This window comes from Hydra vulgaris, chromosome 06 (assembly GCF_038396675.1).
Source record: "Hydra vulgaris chromosome 06, alternate assembly HydraT2T_AEP".
NCBI classification, from domain to species: Eukaryota; Metazoa; Cnidaria; class Hydrozoa; order Anthoathecata; family Hydridae; genus Hydra; species Hydra vulgaris.
The window spans coordinates 43,946,091-43,965,000 of NC_088925.1; the positions used below are offsets into that span (position 1 = coordinate 43,946,091).

Below are 18,910 nucleotides of genomic sequence, written 5' to 3' on the forward strand. Positions count from 1 at the left end.
AAATAAAAAAATTAGTATTTAGAGAATTCGTATTTATTGATGTTCATATATTAAAAATATTATATATATATTTTTTTTCTTTTGTTCTTTATTACAATATTTAACACAATATTTACAAACATATCAATAAGAAAAATTACATGCAAAGAAATCATTGAAAATAAATAAATAAAAATAAAGAATAAAGATAAAAAACGCGGATACTCAAAGAAGACCATACAGGTCTTGTCACCGAGAACCGCTGTTGAAGAACTTTGAACTTAGTAAATATAAATAAAATAAATAAATACAAGTTTTAAACTTTTCCGTTCGTGATACAAATTATTTACAAATATTACGAATTAAAATAAAAATTAAAGTAAACAAGTAAATAATAAATCTCTACTGTACAACTAATGTCTGTGCAACTTTTAACAAAATTCAAATAATGGTGATAAATATAGTTTCTCACATAAACTTTAAATCAATATTGTATAAAAGTAAAATATAAATGAGTGATGACAAAACTTGGTACAATTAAAAGTATATAAATATATTTTCAATTGAGAAAATTACTTTTTTTAGTTCTCTTTTGAACATATAATAATTCCATTCATGTGAAAAATCAAAATTTTTTAAAATTATTTGGTTCCATAAAAAAGCGACGGTAAATTTTTTGGTAAATTTTGCATTTCTTTTCGTTCCACGAAAAGAAATGCAAAATTTACCAAAGTTTGTTTGAAATTTTGGTTGTTTAATAAAATTATCATTTCTTAAAGAATGTTTATTTTTTTCTTTTAAAGAATATAAATCAAAAAAGGAAGCTGGAGATGAGTTGGTTTTACATTTAAACATAAAACAAAGAACATTATAAACATTTACTTGATATATATTAAAAACATTCATGTTAAATAAAAGTGGCCTTGAGTGAGTAAAACAATTTTTGAAATTTATAAGACGTGCAATATGCTTCTGCTGACAATAAAGTGGCTTTAATTTACTTTTATGGGTACTACCCCATGCAATATTAGCATAATTAACATGACAGTGTATAAAAGAGTAATATAGTTGAGTTAATGAATGTTTGTTTAAAACACTTCTTGCTTTATATAAAACTCCAATTTTTTTTTTTTTAATTATATATATATATACACTGCAGGCCAAAAGTTTCCGGACACTTGGATTTTGTTTAATTTTTTAATTAAACCCCCATAATTATTTCAAAAAAATTCTTATATCATATTTATTTTATAAAAGATACATATAGTTATTATTTAAGAAAAAAAATAAAAGAAAAAAAATACTAACAACACTATTATTATTAAACTGTCTTTTCGTCATAAAATAACCCACGAGTTTTTATCACTTTTTTTGCGATCCGTGGCATCCTATTTAATAATTTATCTATTATTTCGGGTGTAATTGATAACCAGGATTCTTCTAATATCTGCCACAGGTGCTCTTTGGATGTTGGGCATTTTTGTCTGATCTTTCTGTCCAATTCTTCCCACAGTAACTCTATTGGGTTCAAATCTGGTGATTGGGCCGGCCAGGTCATGTTTTTGAGGACACCATTATCCTCTTGTTCCTTTATGTAGTTCTTACATAATTTTGAGGTGTGTTTAGGGTCATTGTCCTGCATAAAAACAAAACTACGACCAATAGCTCTTAAGCCAGAAGGTATAGCATTGTTTTCTAGAATTGTTTTATATTGTTCTTTTTTCATAATACCCTCAATTTTAACTAGGTCACCAACACCAGCTGAAGAAAAACATCCCCATACCATAACTGACCCACCACCATGCTTTATTGTCGGCACTAAACACTCTGGGGTCATTTTTTCTTTTGTTGTTCTTCTGATGTAAATTCATTGTCTTTGCCAAACAGTTCAAATTTGGACTCGTCGGTCCATAGTACTTTTCCCCAGTCTCTTTCTGTCCAATTTTGGTGGTCTATAGCCCATTGTAACCTTTTCTTTTTATTTCCAATCCGTAGCAACGGTTTCCTGACCGCTATACGGCCAGAAAGTCCATCTTGTCTAAGACGTCGTTTCGTAGTGGTTAATGAAATAGATTTTGAATGACTCCTATTAAAGCCTGAAGTTATTTAGGGGCCGTAAGTCTTCGATTCCTTTTACTCATCAATATTATACTATTATCTTCTGCTTTTGTTGTTTTCCGTGGTCTACCAGATCTTTTTTTGTCTTTAAAAATGCCTGTTTTTTTCCATCGTTTGATGGTATCTTTTACAGTACTTCTGGCAACTTTTAATTATTTGCAAATTTTACGAATTGAATAACTTTCTTTATGTAATGTAATTATTTCAGAACGTTTTGCAACCGTTAAAGAAAGTTTCTTACCCATATTTTTAGTTAAATAGTCGAATTATAAAATTTTAAAATTTTTTTCAAGATTTTTTAATGTAACCATCATTAATACCAAATGAAAACTAAACAAAACTAAATATTCTTAATCATTTTAGTCGGCTATCATTATATTATAAATATTTACTTCATGTTTCAACAAATAAATAACTTTAACAAGACCAAACTCTTAAGAGTAATGTAACGCTATATATCAAGTTAGAATAAACAATTAAAAAAAAAAACTTACTTATTTAAGTTTGAGGTCAGTAATACCCAATTACTGACCTCAAACTTACATAAACACTTAAAATAAGTAAGTTTAAGTATTATAAATTAATTTTATTGGTTAATTTAATGATACAAGATAGATTTTAGCTTTTTATATAAAAATATCAAGTGTCCGGAAACTTTTGGCCTGCAGTGTACATATATTAGTGATGTGCGAAACTAAGATGTTAAGTTCGAAACGATTCGAAACGAAACTATTAAGTTACTAGTTAAGTTCGAAACAATTCAATTCGATTCGAAAGTACGCTACACTGATATTGAAATTTGGTATTTAAATAGTAATAACTTATAGTGTGTGACAGAACACAGAACAGAAATGAAACATTATACATTTTATATTTAATAACCAATCATATTGCAGTTTTGTAATGTAAACAAAATACTAAGCAACACAGACTAGACTCTAGAGTCAAATAAAAGTGAATGAAATCAAATGAGACTAGTATCATACAATACAATTACAATGTGTAATAATTCAAGTTAAAAAAAATCAAGTCAAGTACTTGCAATGCAGTGCATAGAATAAAGACTAGGACTAGTATTATATTTACAGTTATAGTTTAACAGATAATACAATACAAGTAAAAGTACAATGCTATAATGAATGCAAATGCTATACAGTTATGTAAAGTAGTAGTACATGCATAGACAATTGTTCCAGAAAGACCGAGACCTTAATCTACAGTGTACTGTACTGACTGGCAGGGCAGTCTGGCTTCGGTACGCTACTGCTATGTGCTATACTACAAATTTTCGTGAATAAAAGTTAGTTCAGCCACATGCTCAGAGAGTAAAGTACATCGCCTTCTTGTAACAATGTTACCAAACGTCGAGTTCAATCTCTCCGAATTTACAGAAGTTGCTGGAATAGCCAATAGTGACCTCGCTATTCTTGAGAGTTTCGGCAGACGGCGATGATTAACTTTCCACCAATCAAGTACATTAGCGTTCCTTCCAATAGGAGGTTCAATCATATACATTCTGACCTCCTCTTGCACAGAAGCTGCATCATCAACTGGCAGCATCCTATTCGCAGTTGCTGTTGTAAGCATGCTGTCGAAGTCATCCCATAAACTACTTGGCTTGGAGGCTGCAGCTGATGTCCGACCAGGACCTGAACCAGGACCTGAACCAGGACCAGCATTATTGCTTTATTATTCATCTGTAATTAAATTAAACCACAATGCAGTAAATCTGAAAGTTAAATCTGAACTGCAGGCCATTGCCATTACCATCAAGTCTTAATCTGTGTTAATCACGTAACATAAAACGTAATAGTTTTGGAATTGTACCTTGAATTAAGTTCGTGTCATGATCGCTCAAGGCACAATGCCCACCTCCACCAACACCAGTACAGCCACACGATCGGAATTCCATAGAGTACTGATGAAGACTGTCTACAACAGTAGCTTGCTGTTGTTCAAAGAAGAAGATGGATTTGTAGCGTGGATCAAGAAATGTACATGCTGCATCAGGCAAAGCTGATATGAATTGCGGAAATTGTCGGTCTAGTTTTAACTTTAATTTTCGAGCAATAACCCAAAACCCTTACACCAAAACCCTTATGTGAAGGATCATTGATGAATCGCTGCAGTTGCTGATTTAAGCCATGCAAACCTGGAATTTTCATAGACAACGTTGGGTAGTTCTTGCCACATAATTCTCTACTTGCTTGTCCAAATGGAGCAAGAAATGTGTGATAGCCTTTAGCAAGCTTCCAGACTGCTTTAGTCAAGTTATCAATTTTTCACTTATTGCTAGCTCTGCAGATATAGCATCTTTTTCTTCGCATAATCTCTTCAGCATAAAGTAATCCGAGTTCCACCTAGTAGCAACATTGATTATCAGTTCTCGCTCTACCTTTCCTAATCGCTTCTGCTCTCTATGCAAATTCTGTGTAGCCTGGCAGCTACGGTGATAATGTGACACGATACGACGGCTTTTGGAAAGGACAGTCTGCATTCCACCAATTTCACTCACGGCATCATTGATGGTTAATTGTAAAGTGTGATCAAAACAAGAAAGATCATAAAATGATTGTAAGAGATTCGTGGCGCTTTTCATATTACTGCCATTATCACGCAACGCATAAATTGGAACAGTCCGAGGAAGCTCCCAATTATCAATAGTCTTGTCTAAAGATTCAAGAATGCTTTCGCCGGTATGTTCTCCTTGAAACGGCTTGTTTACTAATGCAAATGTTTTTAGCTCAAATTCAGGGCTTACATATGACAGAGAGAAATAAATAAATGGATCTTGCGCCCTCGAAGTCCACAGGTCAGTCGTGAATAAATATGAAGGAGTATCTTCAAAATCTCGATGTATTTCATTAGCGGTTTTCTGTTTTACACTACAATATAACTCAGGTACAACTGATCTTGAAAACGTAGTTCTGCTTGGCACCAGATATTGTGGTTCCATTAATTTCATCAGTTCTTTGAATCCTCTGCCTTCTACAAAATTGTATGGCAACATGTCTAGAGCAAGCATGCGACCAACCGAATTAGTTATAGCGATGGCATTTGGATGACCTGACGACCAATGTGCTTTCGTATTAAAAAGGTCATCAACTTTACTTTGCTTCTTATTTTTAATTTTCAGTTCTTGTTCTGCAAGTTTTCTTTTGCGATTCTCTTCATTTCTCGCTACACACTCTTTATGCGCTTTCGGATGAACAGCACGTAAGTGAGCATAAAGACCTGTTGTTGCTCCAGTTGGACACTGAACAGGTAACTTGCATGTTCCTATTTTGCAAATGCCTATAATTCTATTGCCATTCGTTTTTTGTCTACTAAAAAATTTCCAGACAATACTTCGACAATTACCATCGTTACTATCCGCCATTGTGGAACTGTATAACTTTTTCTTTCACTTTTAAACGATAAAATTCGATTAACTTTGGGTTCGCTTCGAAACAAAGATTTTACTATACTTCGAAAATTCGAATTGTTCGAAACTAAAAAAAAAGTTCGATTCGAAACAAAACTAAAAGTCAGTTTCGAATTCGCAATCGAAGTTTCGAATTTCGCACATCACTAATATATATATATATATATATATACATATATATATATATATTTTATGTATAAATATATATTTATATATATATATATATATATATATATATATATATATATATATATATATATATATATATATATATATATATATATATATTGGGTTAGGGTTTGACTTTATTTCAACCTCATGCTTCTGTACTGTAGTTTGATGAACTTTTACCTAAAAAGCACAAAATAAACTACTATTTGGATATCTTTTGAAAAAAGTTCACCCCGCCATGGAAAAATCGATTTTATGTCAAAATCGATTTTTCACTATCAACACACGCACACACACACACATACACACATACACACACACATATTTATAAATAATAAAAAAGACAAAAAATTCATTACTTCAGAATTTGCAAACCACTTCGAAAAAGTACTGAAAATTTCAAAAACAACACATCGTAATGGAAATCATCGGAGAATTCCCCCGTGTACAAAACATGATGATGTTATAATAACTGAAGAAAATATAATTAAGGCTATTTCGAACCTAAAATTTAAAAAATCTCCTGACTCTTTCGGTATCTCAGCAGAACATTTGAAATACGCAAATTGTGATACTTTAACAAAATGGCTCATCAAATTTTTTAATTATTCCATTAATTAAGGATGGACACCATTATCAATGTCGACGTCTATTATTGTACCCCTTGATAAATCGTATAAAAAATCTTTAGATAGCCCGAACAATTAGCATTATACCAATTTTTACAAAGGTTCTAGAATACCTAATCCTTATTATATGTCCGGATATTAGAGATACTCACCCCCTACAATTTGGATTCAATGCTAACTGTTCAACGCTACATGCTGAATTTCTAATTAGCGAAACAATTAAACATTACAATAGCAACAATTCACCTGTATACCTATGCTCTTTAGATGTAGAAAAAGCTTTTGAAAGCTGCAACTGGAATATCCTATTTGATAAATTATATTTCGATAAAAAATTACCACTCTGTATAGTTAACACTATCTCTTCGTTATATAACAATAGTAGTGCAACAGTCTCATATCAAGGTTGTAAATCAAACTCCTTTCTTCTAAAGCAAGGAGTAAGACAAGGATCGATTCTTTCACCTCACCTATATAATATTTACACTGAAAGTCTTCTTGAAACTATTACAAATCAAGGTATTGTTGGCACATCGATATATGGTAACTTCACTGGTGTGGTGGCATATGCGGATGATATCATACTTTTAAGCTCTACCCTCTCTGGTCTCAAAAAGCTGATAAAAACATGCAATATTTACAGTAATTTAAATTGTATTAAAATAAATGCCGAAAAAACTGAATTCTTGATTTCAAGTAAAGCACAAATACAAACCAATACGATAACGATATCTAGTAATAAAATAAATCTTCAGAATAAACTTAGACATCTGGGATTCACATGGGATACTAAACATTCAACTTTTGCTTCACTCAATAATACAAATGTTGATGAAAAAATTTTAAACTTTAGAGCTGTTGTTCAAACTCTTATTCAATCTGGAATCCGGTTTGCCCACCCAAGTTCTATTTCTTATATATATAAATTATTGGCAGTCCCTACCTTAACTTATGGTATGGAGATATGTGAAAATAATTCTGATTTGATGAAAAAGCTAGATGTAATTGGAAGGAGTGCACTAAAATCGCTTTTAAATGTTTCAAAACACAGTAAGAACTATACAAATTCGCTATTTAAAATCCAGGAAATTTCAAAAAGTATTCAACAAAATAAATTAAACTTGTTTCTTCTTCTTTTTAATAATAAAACAACTTCAGACATTATCTTTTCACAACTGAAACACCCCTTATTTAAACATTCGTTTGTTGGCGATGTTCAGGACCTATGCCGTTTTCGGATGCTAAATTTTCAAAACTTAATTCAAAATAAAAAGAAGATAAAAATAGCACTTTCTAAAAGTGAAATTCCCTCCGAAGTTGAACAAACTTTGAAACATGCAATAGAGTGCTGGAATGCGAAAGAGCAAAGAGGAATTTTTAAACAAATTCTGGAAGAAAAAATTCTTAAGTGAAAATCACGAGAAATAACTTTCTTATTTTTCTTTTTTACCTTGTAAATTACATTGGGTGTTAAATAAATGAAATAATAAAAAAAACAATAATATTGTTTATAAAAAATTAATATTAATAGTTGAAGGTTTATTATTTTTTCATTTTAGTTATTAGGCATGCGCTGACGTCACTCGAAAATCCCGAAAAGGTAAAGGTAAACAACTTATATAGCTTGAAGATAATGAAAAAATTGTTTGAGTCTGCGTCTGTCTGAAATCAAATTATTTGGTTGTTAATTAAACTTTATCTGCAAAAAAGAGTTTTTTAAAAGATGTTTAATTAAAAAAAAATTAACAAAAGGCAAATGTTTACACCTCGATTCTTGTTATGTTCTAAAAAGATTCAAGTTTTTTATAAAGATAATTTTTGCAAATTGACTAAAATAAGTAGAAATATCAATACAAAATATGCCGATATCACGAAAAATGACAATGTAATAATTGGGACAAAAAAATTGAGAAATCGACTTTTAGTAAGTACTCTTTTAAACTTTAAAATACTAAATATTGCGAAGTCTTAGGTAAAGTTTTTTTTTTTTTTTTCTTCACAATAAAATGCAAGTTATAAACTCTAAACTGTTGATTGACTGAATCCAAAAAGGTAGAGACCTAGTTTAACCCAATTTAAAGTTTTTGGTTGTCGATTTTTGATTTCACAATATTCAAAATTTTTCTGTTCCATTAGTTTGCACTTTTATTATTTTATTTTTATCACTTTTATCACTTTTATCGCTTTTCAGGTTTATTATATTGTGTAAGATCATTGTAATCAATTTTTAACATCTTATATGCCAGGACGCTTGTTGCATTAGTGAATTATGCAAACTTTTGATTCTCTGCAGACTTACAGCGCTCTTTATCAATTTCATATTTTGGTGTATTGTACATGCACTAAAAGAGTGTGTACCTTTTGGACTAGCAAGTTTGATAAATCTAATTTTATTTTCTTGGTAATTTATCTTATATGCTGTATAGAGCTCCTAAAGGTTACAGAAAATCAATTATTTTGACATGTGATATTTTTTTTGATACTTAAATAGTCTTTTTTTACCACGTATTAGTCTTGGATACTCATCAGCATAGTAAAATTGTTTAACAAGTCCTAAAATACCTGTGCTGATTTGATGATGTTTAGGCATATCAAGACATGCTATAAAATCTTTTTACTTGCATAAAAACTATGCTTTTGGAATATAGCTTTTGGTGACTGAAAACTGTGCTACTGTTTTTCTGATAGACAGGCCTTAGGGAAGTGTTACCCTAAGATTTTAGGGTAATACTTCCCTAAGAAACTTTAATTTTTTTTCTGGCATTCAACAAGGAAGGCTTTCAATTTCTTTCTATTTTTCTTGCATTCACAATTTCGGCTTGGTTTGAATCTTTTAAACTTCAATAATGTTTGGGGCAGCAAGATTAGATTCAGTGTCATTATTAACAGTATTTTATTGAACAGTATTAAATATCCTAATTGTTGTTTCTTCAAATTGTTTTATCAAGATTTTGAGTAAATTAACATTTAGGTAAAAGTTTCAAGTTCACACAAAATTCTGTTGAGCAATGATCTTATTGACTCATTTCTTTCTCCATATCAACTTCAATAAATTTAATCTTCATCTCATTCTCATGTGATTTTTCAGTGGATATTAATTATATGTTATAATTATTTGTTAAATAGATAATATTCACATTTTAGTTGATTTCACTGTTAATTGTTTGGCGTGACTGAGAAACTGAATTTCCAAATAAAACTCAATAATTAATAAAAAGTTAAAATAATTTTTGGTTTTATACATCACAACTAACTTTACAAAACTATATTTAGACTGTTGAGAAAAATTTAATAAAATGAAATCTATTTTACAGGTACCAATTTTCTGACATTTCTTTCTCTAGAACTTAAATTATATAATGAAAAAGCACAACTACAAAATACTATGAAAAAATTGTGTCTATTTAAGGAATTTTTGGCCTAAATTTCAAAATAGCTAATCTTTGTTATGCTCTGTAGAGAATGTAGAGAAAATTGTATTATTTTCTCCACATTTTTGGATTCAGCACCTTCAGAAATCAGGTACTAATTTTCAGCCAGTTTCTTCCATTACAATCTAAGCTATTCATGAAAAAGTACAACTACTAAATCTATAACAGAGGACTTTATAATGAAGAAAATTTTATATAAGTTGTTTTAATTTTTGAACCATTTGAAGATAAAAGATTTTTTTATGATTTATTGGTACCAATAATTCTATTTTTATTCAGCATCTGTTTTAAAAAAATTATTTTTAGTTTAAGAAGTGTTTTATAAGTAAATAACCAGAGAGTTTTTACAAAGAATATAAATCATAAAGTTTCATTATCTTTTGAAATAAGTAATGTAGACTGAGTTAATACTTATATATAATAAATACAAAAATATTGCTTGAATTTAAATCAGCGGAATCTGCAGAAATGTTCACCGATTACCAATTTTTTATTTGTTACTATTTTTTATTTTTATTATAAATAATGGTATACAAATTTTTGTTGCAGATAAAAAAACTTTTTATGCATTAGCTTCATTCATAGTATATACATTTTTGCCTTAAAAATAATGCAGAAGCTATTGAATCAGCCTATTGAATCAACCTATTGAATTAAGCCAATCAAGTCCAAAGCTAGACAATAAAAGCACAAATTGTAGATAATCATTTTTAATGACATATTTTAGAAACATGTTGGTGGTCAAAGATATTGGCTCGAAAATAAAGATGATGAGGAGCAAATAAGCTACATCAAAACAACAAACCAAAATGAGTTAGTGAAAAGAAGTTTAACAGACAGTGTTCAAGAAGTTATTTTACCTTTTGGTATGTTAATATTTTTTAGATATAATTTTTGCTGTATTTATTTGTTTAGGGACTAGTTTTCTAAGATAAAAATTAATAAATCAAAATTATTTAGAAATGTTACAAGATGTTTTTAGTTTTACATTTTTTGGAATATTGTCTCATTCTTTGTTAAAATAACCATGTTTTATAATGTCAAACAAAAGTTGAAACTAAGAAAAGTTGAAACCTAGAAAAAAGTTTTCAAAACAGAAAGTAATAAAAAATATATTTTAATGAAGTTTCAGATAAGATAATACACATAACATGTAAAGTTCTCCTCTTTTTACCATAGGAGTGCGCAGCACTAAACTAAATAAAATTAAATTTTCAAAGCATTTTCTTACAGAAAAAAGTTAAGAAAAAGTAAGTTTTTAAAGTTGAATCATGTTAACACCATAATTATAATTTATGAGCAATTTCTCTAAAAGTTAATATATTTGATTAGTGTTTCAGTATCTAGAAAATAGGGTGCAGCCAGTCAGAATAAGTACCAAGTTTAATTAGGTACTTCAACACTACGGTTAATAGTAATAGGTGCATGGGAGTTAAACCAAAATAGGGTGCAAGTTAAATTAAAAACAATGTTTATTAGTGGCTTTAAAGAAGAATGGACAGGAAACACCAGATTGTATTGAGAAGATGATGATTATAAAGTTAGGTTTAAAGTTAAACCATCTGAAAAGATCAAACCAAAGAAAAGGGTTACAGCATGCATTTAATTGGTAAGTATACAAGGAGTGCATCATACAAGGAGTGCAAGTCCTATAAATATGTATTGGAGTGAGTCGTTAGTATCATTTGAAAATTGCCAAAAATTTTCCATCAACAGGAGTTGCTAAGGAGTTTTCGACTCATAAGTTGGTGTAAATTTTGGCACCCCTTGCATCTTTCAAAGTAAATTGAGGAAGAACCTAATTTATAACTTAATTAAGTTATTAAATAATATAACTAATGGCTGAAAGTAAAATGATTAGCTAATATGTCAGGGTGTTACACAATGATTTAGAAACACTTAAAATTTGCCCGAAATACAGTTTTTTTGAACAGCCCAATTTAAACAATATTATTAGCTAACTATTTTCTACAGCTTCCTGTGATTCTCATGGTACAAAAAATAAGTACTGAAATAATAGATTTCAATGTTAATTTATGTTTGAAAGTGATTGCTTTTTTAGCATTGAAATTTTATCTTTATTATAACTTAATTTTCTCCCTAAATACAAAACCTTTCATTTTATTTTCATTATATACAAAGATATAAAAATTCTTATCTTAATTTATAAAATTGTTGAATATCTATTGTAAGAAATGCATTTAAAAAAATGCAATTTTAACCAATTTAAAATGACTTTTATGGAGCTAGGACTTTTAACCTTCAACTTCCTTCGCAAAGCCTTCAAATTCTTTTTTTTAAAGAGAGTTTGTATCATTCTATAAGAAACCAAAAAAGTCAGCTGCCCCAACTTGCTTCATTTTCAAATAAAATGGTTTTTAAAAGCTCATTTTATAAAAAAAATTAGCGATGTAAAAACTTTATAAGACTTAATTTAAATTCAATTTTTTTTATTTTAAGAGTTTTTTCTATATATGTTTTTTTTTCTATATATGTTTTTTAGTCTACTTTCCTTATCTACCTTTTTTTACATAAATGATTTTTTGAATAAATATTTTCAAAATAATTAGTTTTCGCCTAATTTTAAGTTATCACAGTGCGTTATAAAAAAATGAAAATAAAGATTATAGTAAATAAAAAAAATTGAAAGTAAAATTTCCTGTACAACTCACTAGGGAATACAGGAAGTTTTCATTTGTTGATGAAAATTTCTTGACTCAAGATGAGAAACAAAAAGTCACAAGATATAAAGTATCTTCAAATACACTGAGTATTTATGTCTTTATTGTTAATTAACTACACAACATCTGAATGAGTTTTATTCAAAATCTTTTTATTGAAAATTTTCATTATAAGTTCAAAAACCTTTTTATTAAAAAAATTTCATTATAAGCATAGCCACATTGAAAACATATCATTAAAAAACAACCAAAAAATGGTGATGCACATAAAGTTAATCTTTCCTCAGAAGATATTTAAATATTGCAGATTTTAATTTTTACTAGGTATAGAATCAGAACCTTATCAAATTCAAAGTTTACGTTTTTTTTTATGCATGGTGCTTTATCAAATTAATTTCTTAGAAAGTGATTTTACACTAAGGATCTTGGCAATAAAATTAAGTTGTAGCAGTTTCATATATACTTGCATAAAGAAAAAAATTTATACACCAGTAGTTCAGCTGAGATGGATACCTCAGCCAAACTACTCAACTGATAAAATTAAAAACTTTTTTTTTCAATACTATTATAATATTAAAAATAAGTTGTATATTAAATTTTTTTGACAAATTCATTGCCAACAAAGCTGCAAGCAACTACTATTTAAGTTTGAGTGTTTGAGAGCTGGGAAATGGTTGACAGGAGACTTAAAAAACCATAAGTTGTCAGGAAAGAATTCTATGCATTGGTATTTAAGAAAAGAAAAAAAAAAAGTTTTTTGAGCAGTTAAGGTACAGTTACATCAAATTGGTGCGAGTTAAATGACAAGTCACATAAGATTGAGTTTTGATTTATGGAATAAGATATAAAATTTTGCATTATTTGTAGAAAAGAGAATGCGATGCAACCTGTGATGATTGTACATCATGATACAATTTGTATTTTTCATATTGCTGTTAGAACGAAATGAATTTTCTTAAAAATTTTTCAAAGCTTTCTTACATATGCTATATGATAGAAGCTTATAAAAAAACCAAGATGCCATTTCCAACATTATTAATTACTTTGCAGCTCGAAACTAGTGTTTTTAAAGTTCATATTGAGTGAACAATGGTTGTGTAACCAACACTTAAACATTATGAGATAACTTGTTTAATAAAGGAAGTTTAATTAAGTAATATTTTATAAATATTATTAGCATAAACTTATATATACTTATAGAAAAATATTAGGAAAAAAAAAATTAAAGCATTAAATTTTGATAATAACAAAAATATGTAAAAAGATATCTACTAAAATCTTTAAGTTAAGAGTCAAGGTTTTCGTTAAGTTAAGAGTCAAGGTTTTCATTTTAAATTACAAGGCAACTTTTTAAGTAGTGACTACCTTTGTTATCTAATATGATCATTTTTGTTATCTGCAAAGTTTTTATCTTTTTAAAATGAATTTAAAAAATCTTCTAAAATATTGAATAAATCCATCATAAAACTTTTTAACTTTTTCTTTAGATCTTTTTTTTTGGATTTTTTTAAGCTTTGATCAGTTTTTGATCTTTCACAGCCCATATATTTTTGATAAGAGATAAATTTGGTGATCAGGCTGGACACTGTCAGTGGCTGTTCTAGAACCTTTTAAGTGTAATTGGGCAAAATTTAGACATTAAGGATTACAAACATAAAGTGCTTAAAAAAAAAAAGAAGAAAAAAAAAAAAAGGATTATTTAAATTTTTTCAAAGCTTAAACTACAGTTACCCAAAATAATGGACTACTTAAGCTTTTTTTATAGTTTGAATGTATTTTTAAAGGACATTAAAGAAAGATATATTATTTTGTAAAAACAATATCTGTAGAATTACACATTTAAAGAAAAAATTTCAAAATGATTTTCCACAAAAAAGTAAAAAAAAACTATTTGCAAAATTGTATAAAAATGCAATTATGGATCATGAACAATAGCAACTACAATTATGGATCAGAATAGACACAGTTATGGATCAAAAAAGTTTAGACAAATATTTTATTTGTTATTTCAGTTTTAAACTGTATAACAGTGAAAATTTAGTTTTTAGCAAACTTCTTTTTTTCAGAATTTTTAGCCTTTTCTTGTTTTCTTTGAAGTTTTGATGCCTCTTGTTGAATTTTTCGTTTCTGTATTTCTTCTTCCTTTAGTTTTTTCTCCTGATCCTTTTTCTGAAACTATTCCAACCACTTATCACTCGTTGCAACAGTTAGAACATGTTCAGATTTACTTTTTTGTGAATTTTAATTAGGGGTTTCTCTTGGCCAAACAAAGCAGCCCATCATGGGATCAAGACTTTCCAGTTTTGAATTTTTTTTAGCTGTTTCCAAATATTTTTGCTGAATTATTTTGTCACACTGTGTTGATTTATCATCACACTCTTTCCTAATATGAATATTTTTTGAACTCCAATGGCTGAGTATATAGTAGTCCCTCACTTTTGTCTTTTACAGACTTCCATAGATTGAAAAGCGCTGTATCCGTGATAGGTCCATACCAAAAATCTTTCTTGTGGTTCTCTTCAAAACTTTCAAATTCCTGTGAGTTTAATTCTGATTCTAGCAATTGCAGTTTACATTGACCATGACGTCTGTACCAGTTTTTCTTTCTGGCAATAGGCTGGAAGATGTGTCAAATCTATTGCATCAAAATTCCAAGGGTGCAAACCACATTTTTTGAAGCTATTTTTGATACAAATTGATAAATTTGTGAAATTTTTAATCGCCGATTTAGGAAGTTAAAATTTTTTACCCACTCTTGCTTGTGGGTTCAAATTCTTAAAACTTTTTAAAACTTAGTACCAAATTGTTTTAATGGTCCAAAAAATGTACGATCCAGTGGCTGAAAGATTCTGGTTGCGTTCGATAGGAGAGAGATCAGAATTAAACAGTTAAGCTTGCAATATTCAGCCGTCTTGATGTTAACATGGCTATTATGACCATCAACAAAAATTATGACGGGTCTTTTGACATTATTTTTGTCAAGCCATTTGACAAGGCCGTTTGACAAATACTGATAGAATGTTTTAGAGGTTTGCTAGCCCTCGGAGATTCCTACAACCCATTCTGATGGTTTGTATATGCCATATCTCTTGTAATTCAACGTCCAGTATAACTAATCATTGGTGGAACTATTTTTCCTGCTGCTGTGCAGCCAAAAATAACTGTATACACCTCCTTTTCGAAATTATTTGCAATAATGTACACATTTTCTCACCCAGTAGCGCATAAAGCTTTAAATTTTCATTGAACAACTTCAAATTCTGATTTGTTAAAGTTCACAGTTCTGTCAGGTTCATCAAATTTGTTGATACCGATGCTTCCCTGTTTCAAACACTCTTTGACTTCTTTAAACTAATTTTTAATGTGAACATCAGTGATTTTCAAACCAGCTTTTCCCCAAAATGTTGTTATTCGCTTGCCAATAATTGGATATTATGCAAAATACCTTGAAGTCCAATTTTTTGAGGGAAATGTTTTGGAAATGTGCCTTTGATGTCTGATTTTAGCTACATAATTAGGAACAATCATAGCCAATCTTGTCTCAGTGACAGGAAATCCAATTTTTGCAAGGTAAATTATTGTCTTCAATTTTCTGTTCTTCTTCGGTGGTTAAAAAGTCTCAGGGCCAGATTAGTCTTGATGATACCAAAAACATTATTTTGCAAAGTTGAGTAAGGAAATGCAAACTTTGCAGCGGTTTCTCTGATTTTTTTCTCTTTGCAATTACATTTTTTACAATTACATTTGCAGTTAATTTGCTATTCACTGCTTCAGACAGTTGGTACAAAGTGTAACTCTTCTCTGAAGATTGTTTTTGCTTGCCAGAACCAAAAAACAATATGAAAACTATTTTTTTCATGTTTTATTTCAAGTTATCTATAAATATTTACAACACGTGTGAAATAACACAAAAATGAATCAAAGTTTTATTGTAAAATTAAGTCATTATATCAAATTTTGCAGGCCAAATAGTTAAAAAACTAGTTAAACATACCTTTTAGCTTTGATTTTCTGCCATTTATTACTATTAATAACAAATAGTTCAAGCAAAAATACATGTAATTAAAAACTTTGCTTTATAGCAAAACAATGACAATGGCGTTTGAGCTGTTACTTTTTGACAGCTCATAATATTTTTGAGGTTTTCTTCTTTTTTTGAGTGGTAAAAATAACTATTATGCATTCTAATTGTGCATTTTCATTCATTAATTAATATTTCCATAAAATTAAAACTATAGTAGATATTAAATAATTTTTTTTATTTGCAAGAAAGATCCTACTAAATAACTCTTACATCAAACTATGTGGGCAAGCGCTAAATCTAATTGAAATTGATACCAATTATTTTGATCAATCGGCATGTCCACTGATGGAACCATGCAGTTCTATAGCATCTCTATATATGTATATTAGGGGTATGACTAAAAAAAAAATTTAAGAATTTTTTATTCCCCATGTAACCATGAGTGGAGAAATTATATTTATAAACATAAAATATATTTTTTTTATGTAAATTGTCAAAAAAGATCACCCCTCAAGCTGAAAATAATTTTTCCTATCTTTTTAGTGAGTTATAAATTAGAAATATAATAGAGAACCCAATCTTACTCAATATACGACTGTGATCACAAACATCATAAATTCTACAGATTTCTTTACGAGATAACTGAAACTTTTAATAACTGCAATTTTGGATTTGAACCCTGTTGGACCGCGCGGAAGTGCTTCAGCATTTTATAATTGGTTTTTTGTATATAACCGGAATTGTCTTCTTTAACTTTGTCAAACTGTTATCTTGTGTTTTGAACATTATGTCCAAAAATAGAGTTGCTTCAAACAAGAATAAGAAAGTTTGGGAATCAAATTTAGTAAGGTTTGAAAAAGCTAAAACTTCCAGAAAATGTACTACTGTTGTTAAAAGTATTAGTGAAATGAATAAGATGCCAACAGAACAGCGTATCATTGATCGATTTAAAAGTTTGTCATCAAATGTGAAAAGTAGAAAGGAGAGAATTGCAATTGTGGCTGAAGAAACTAAATTGCTATGGAGAAAGCTAAATATTCCTATTCAACAAGGGAAATCGGCAGCAGAAAGAAAAATAGAAAATGTATTGAAAAAACTTGACAAAGATAGTCGAAAACCCGGAACTCAAAATTTTACACGATTGTTTGACATAACCGATGAGAAAGGTGAATGGTTGTGTCAGGAAGATAAAGAATTTTATTGTCTTCAAAAGTCAACAAATGGAAGAGCTGGATATTGTACCACAATTAAAGATGCTGAAGGTATTCATCCAAGAAAATTAGTGTTGATAAAGAAACAAATGTCCATCAGTCAAGGACAAGATTTTGTTGAATCAGCTAGTGAAGGAGAACCTTCAGAAAGTGAAGAGCAGTGTTCCAGCAGTGATATTGAAGCTGAAGGACATCATCATCTAAAAAACAAAAAACAAATTCAGCAGTAAATTTAGTGATTTCTGCTAAGATTAGTACCAAAAAAGCACATAAAGTCTGTAAAACTCTTTCAGAAAGTGGTATTTCTATTCATACTCCAACGCAAAGTGGTATCTACAAAGGTGTTATGAAAGAAGGAGAAAAGTTGAAAGCAAATTATATGGAAAACCTAAAAAATGAAAAGTGGTCTTTGCACTTTGATGGAAAACAAATAAAGAAAATGGAACATCAAGTAGTTGTTTTGAAAAATGAAAATAGAGAGGTTAGGCTTGCTGTTCTGGAAATGATGAATGGAAAAAGTGAAACAATATATAATGGGATAAAGCATGTGCTAGATGAGTATGAGCTGTGGCCAGCCATAAAAATGATTGTATCTGACACAACATCTACAAATACAGGATTAAGAAATGGTGTAGTTACACGGTTACAGAAACATTTTAAAACCATTGGACTAGAAAAGCCTGTTTTTATTGGATGCCAACACCATATTCTAGATACTCTTTTGAAACATGTCATGAATGATCTTTTTGAAGGATCGACAATGTCACCATATCTCCATTACCCTTTTGTGACAAGGTTGCAGCAAGATTACGAGAACTTGAAGCTATTGTTTAGTAATATTGGAAATCCTTTGACGAAAGTGAAGCGAACTCACTGGAGAGATGACATGGATTTCCTGAATCACTTAATAGCATGTTATAGAAAGTTTAAAAGCACAGGTAACTTTCCAAAAGTTAATTTCAAATCACTTCCTGCTATAAGCAATGCAAGGTGGAATTCGAGAGCCATTTTTATTCTACTTGCTTACATTTTAGTACCAGAATACCAAGAATCAGAATCAGCTCAAGCAGCATGTGACTTCATCTGTGGTTCATGGGGTGATATATGGTTTGGGGGTCACTACTTCAATCCTGCAGACTTTGTTAATCTATTAGAAGCATGCAATGAGCATCCTAAAGCATTGAAATCATTGAAAAGGTTTTGGTCCACTGAGCCAACACCAATACCAACACAACGTTCAAA

At 29.5% G+C, this 18,910-nt stretch overlaps 1 protein-coding gene across 1 annotated transcript in view; it reads left to right on the top strand.

The window, feature by feature from the left end:
• Positions 1-7,952: 7,952 nt before the first annotated feature.
• Positions 7,953-18,910, top strand: part of LOC100198945 (acyl-coenzyme A thioesterase 9, mitochondrial) — a 16,059-nt gene continuing 5,101 nt past the window's right edge. Inside the window, exons 1-2 of the mRNA XM_065800225.1 lie at positions 7,953-8,245; positions 10,480-10,618. Of these exons, the coding sequence (XP_065656297.1) occupies positions 8,078-8,245; positions 10,480-10,618 (307 nt within the window). The 5' untranslated portion in view covers positions 7,953-8,077. The remainder of the gene's footprint in view (positions 8,246-10,479; positions 10,619-18,910) is intronic.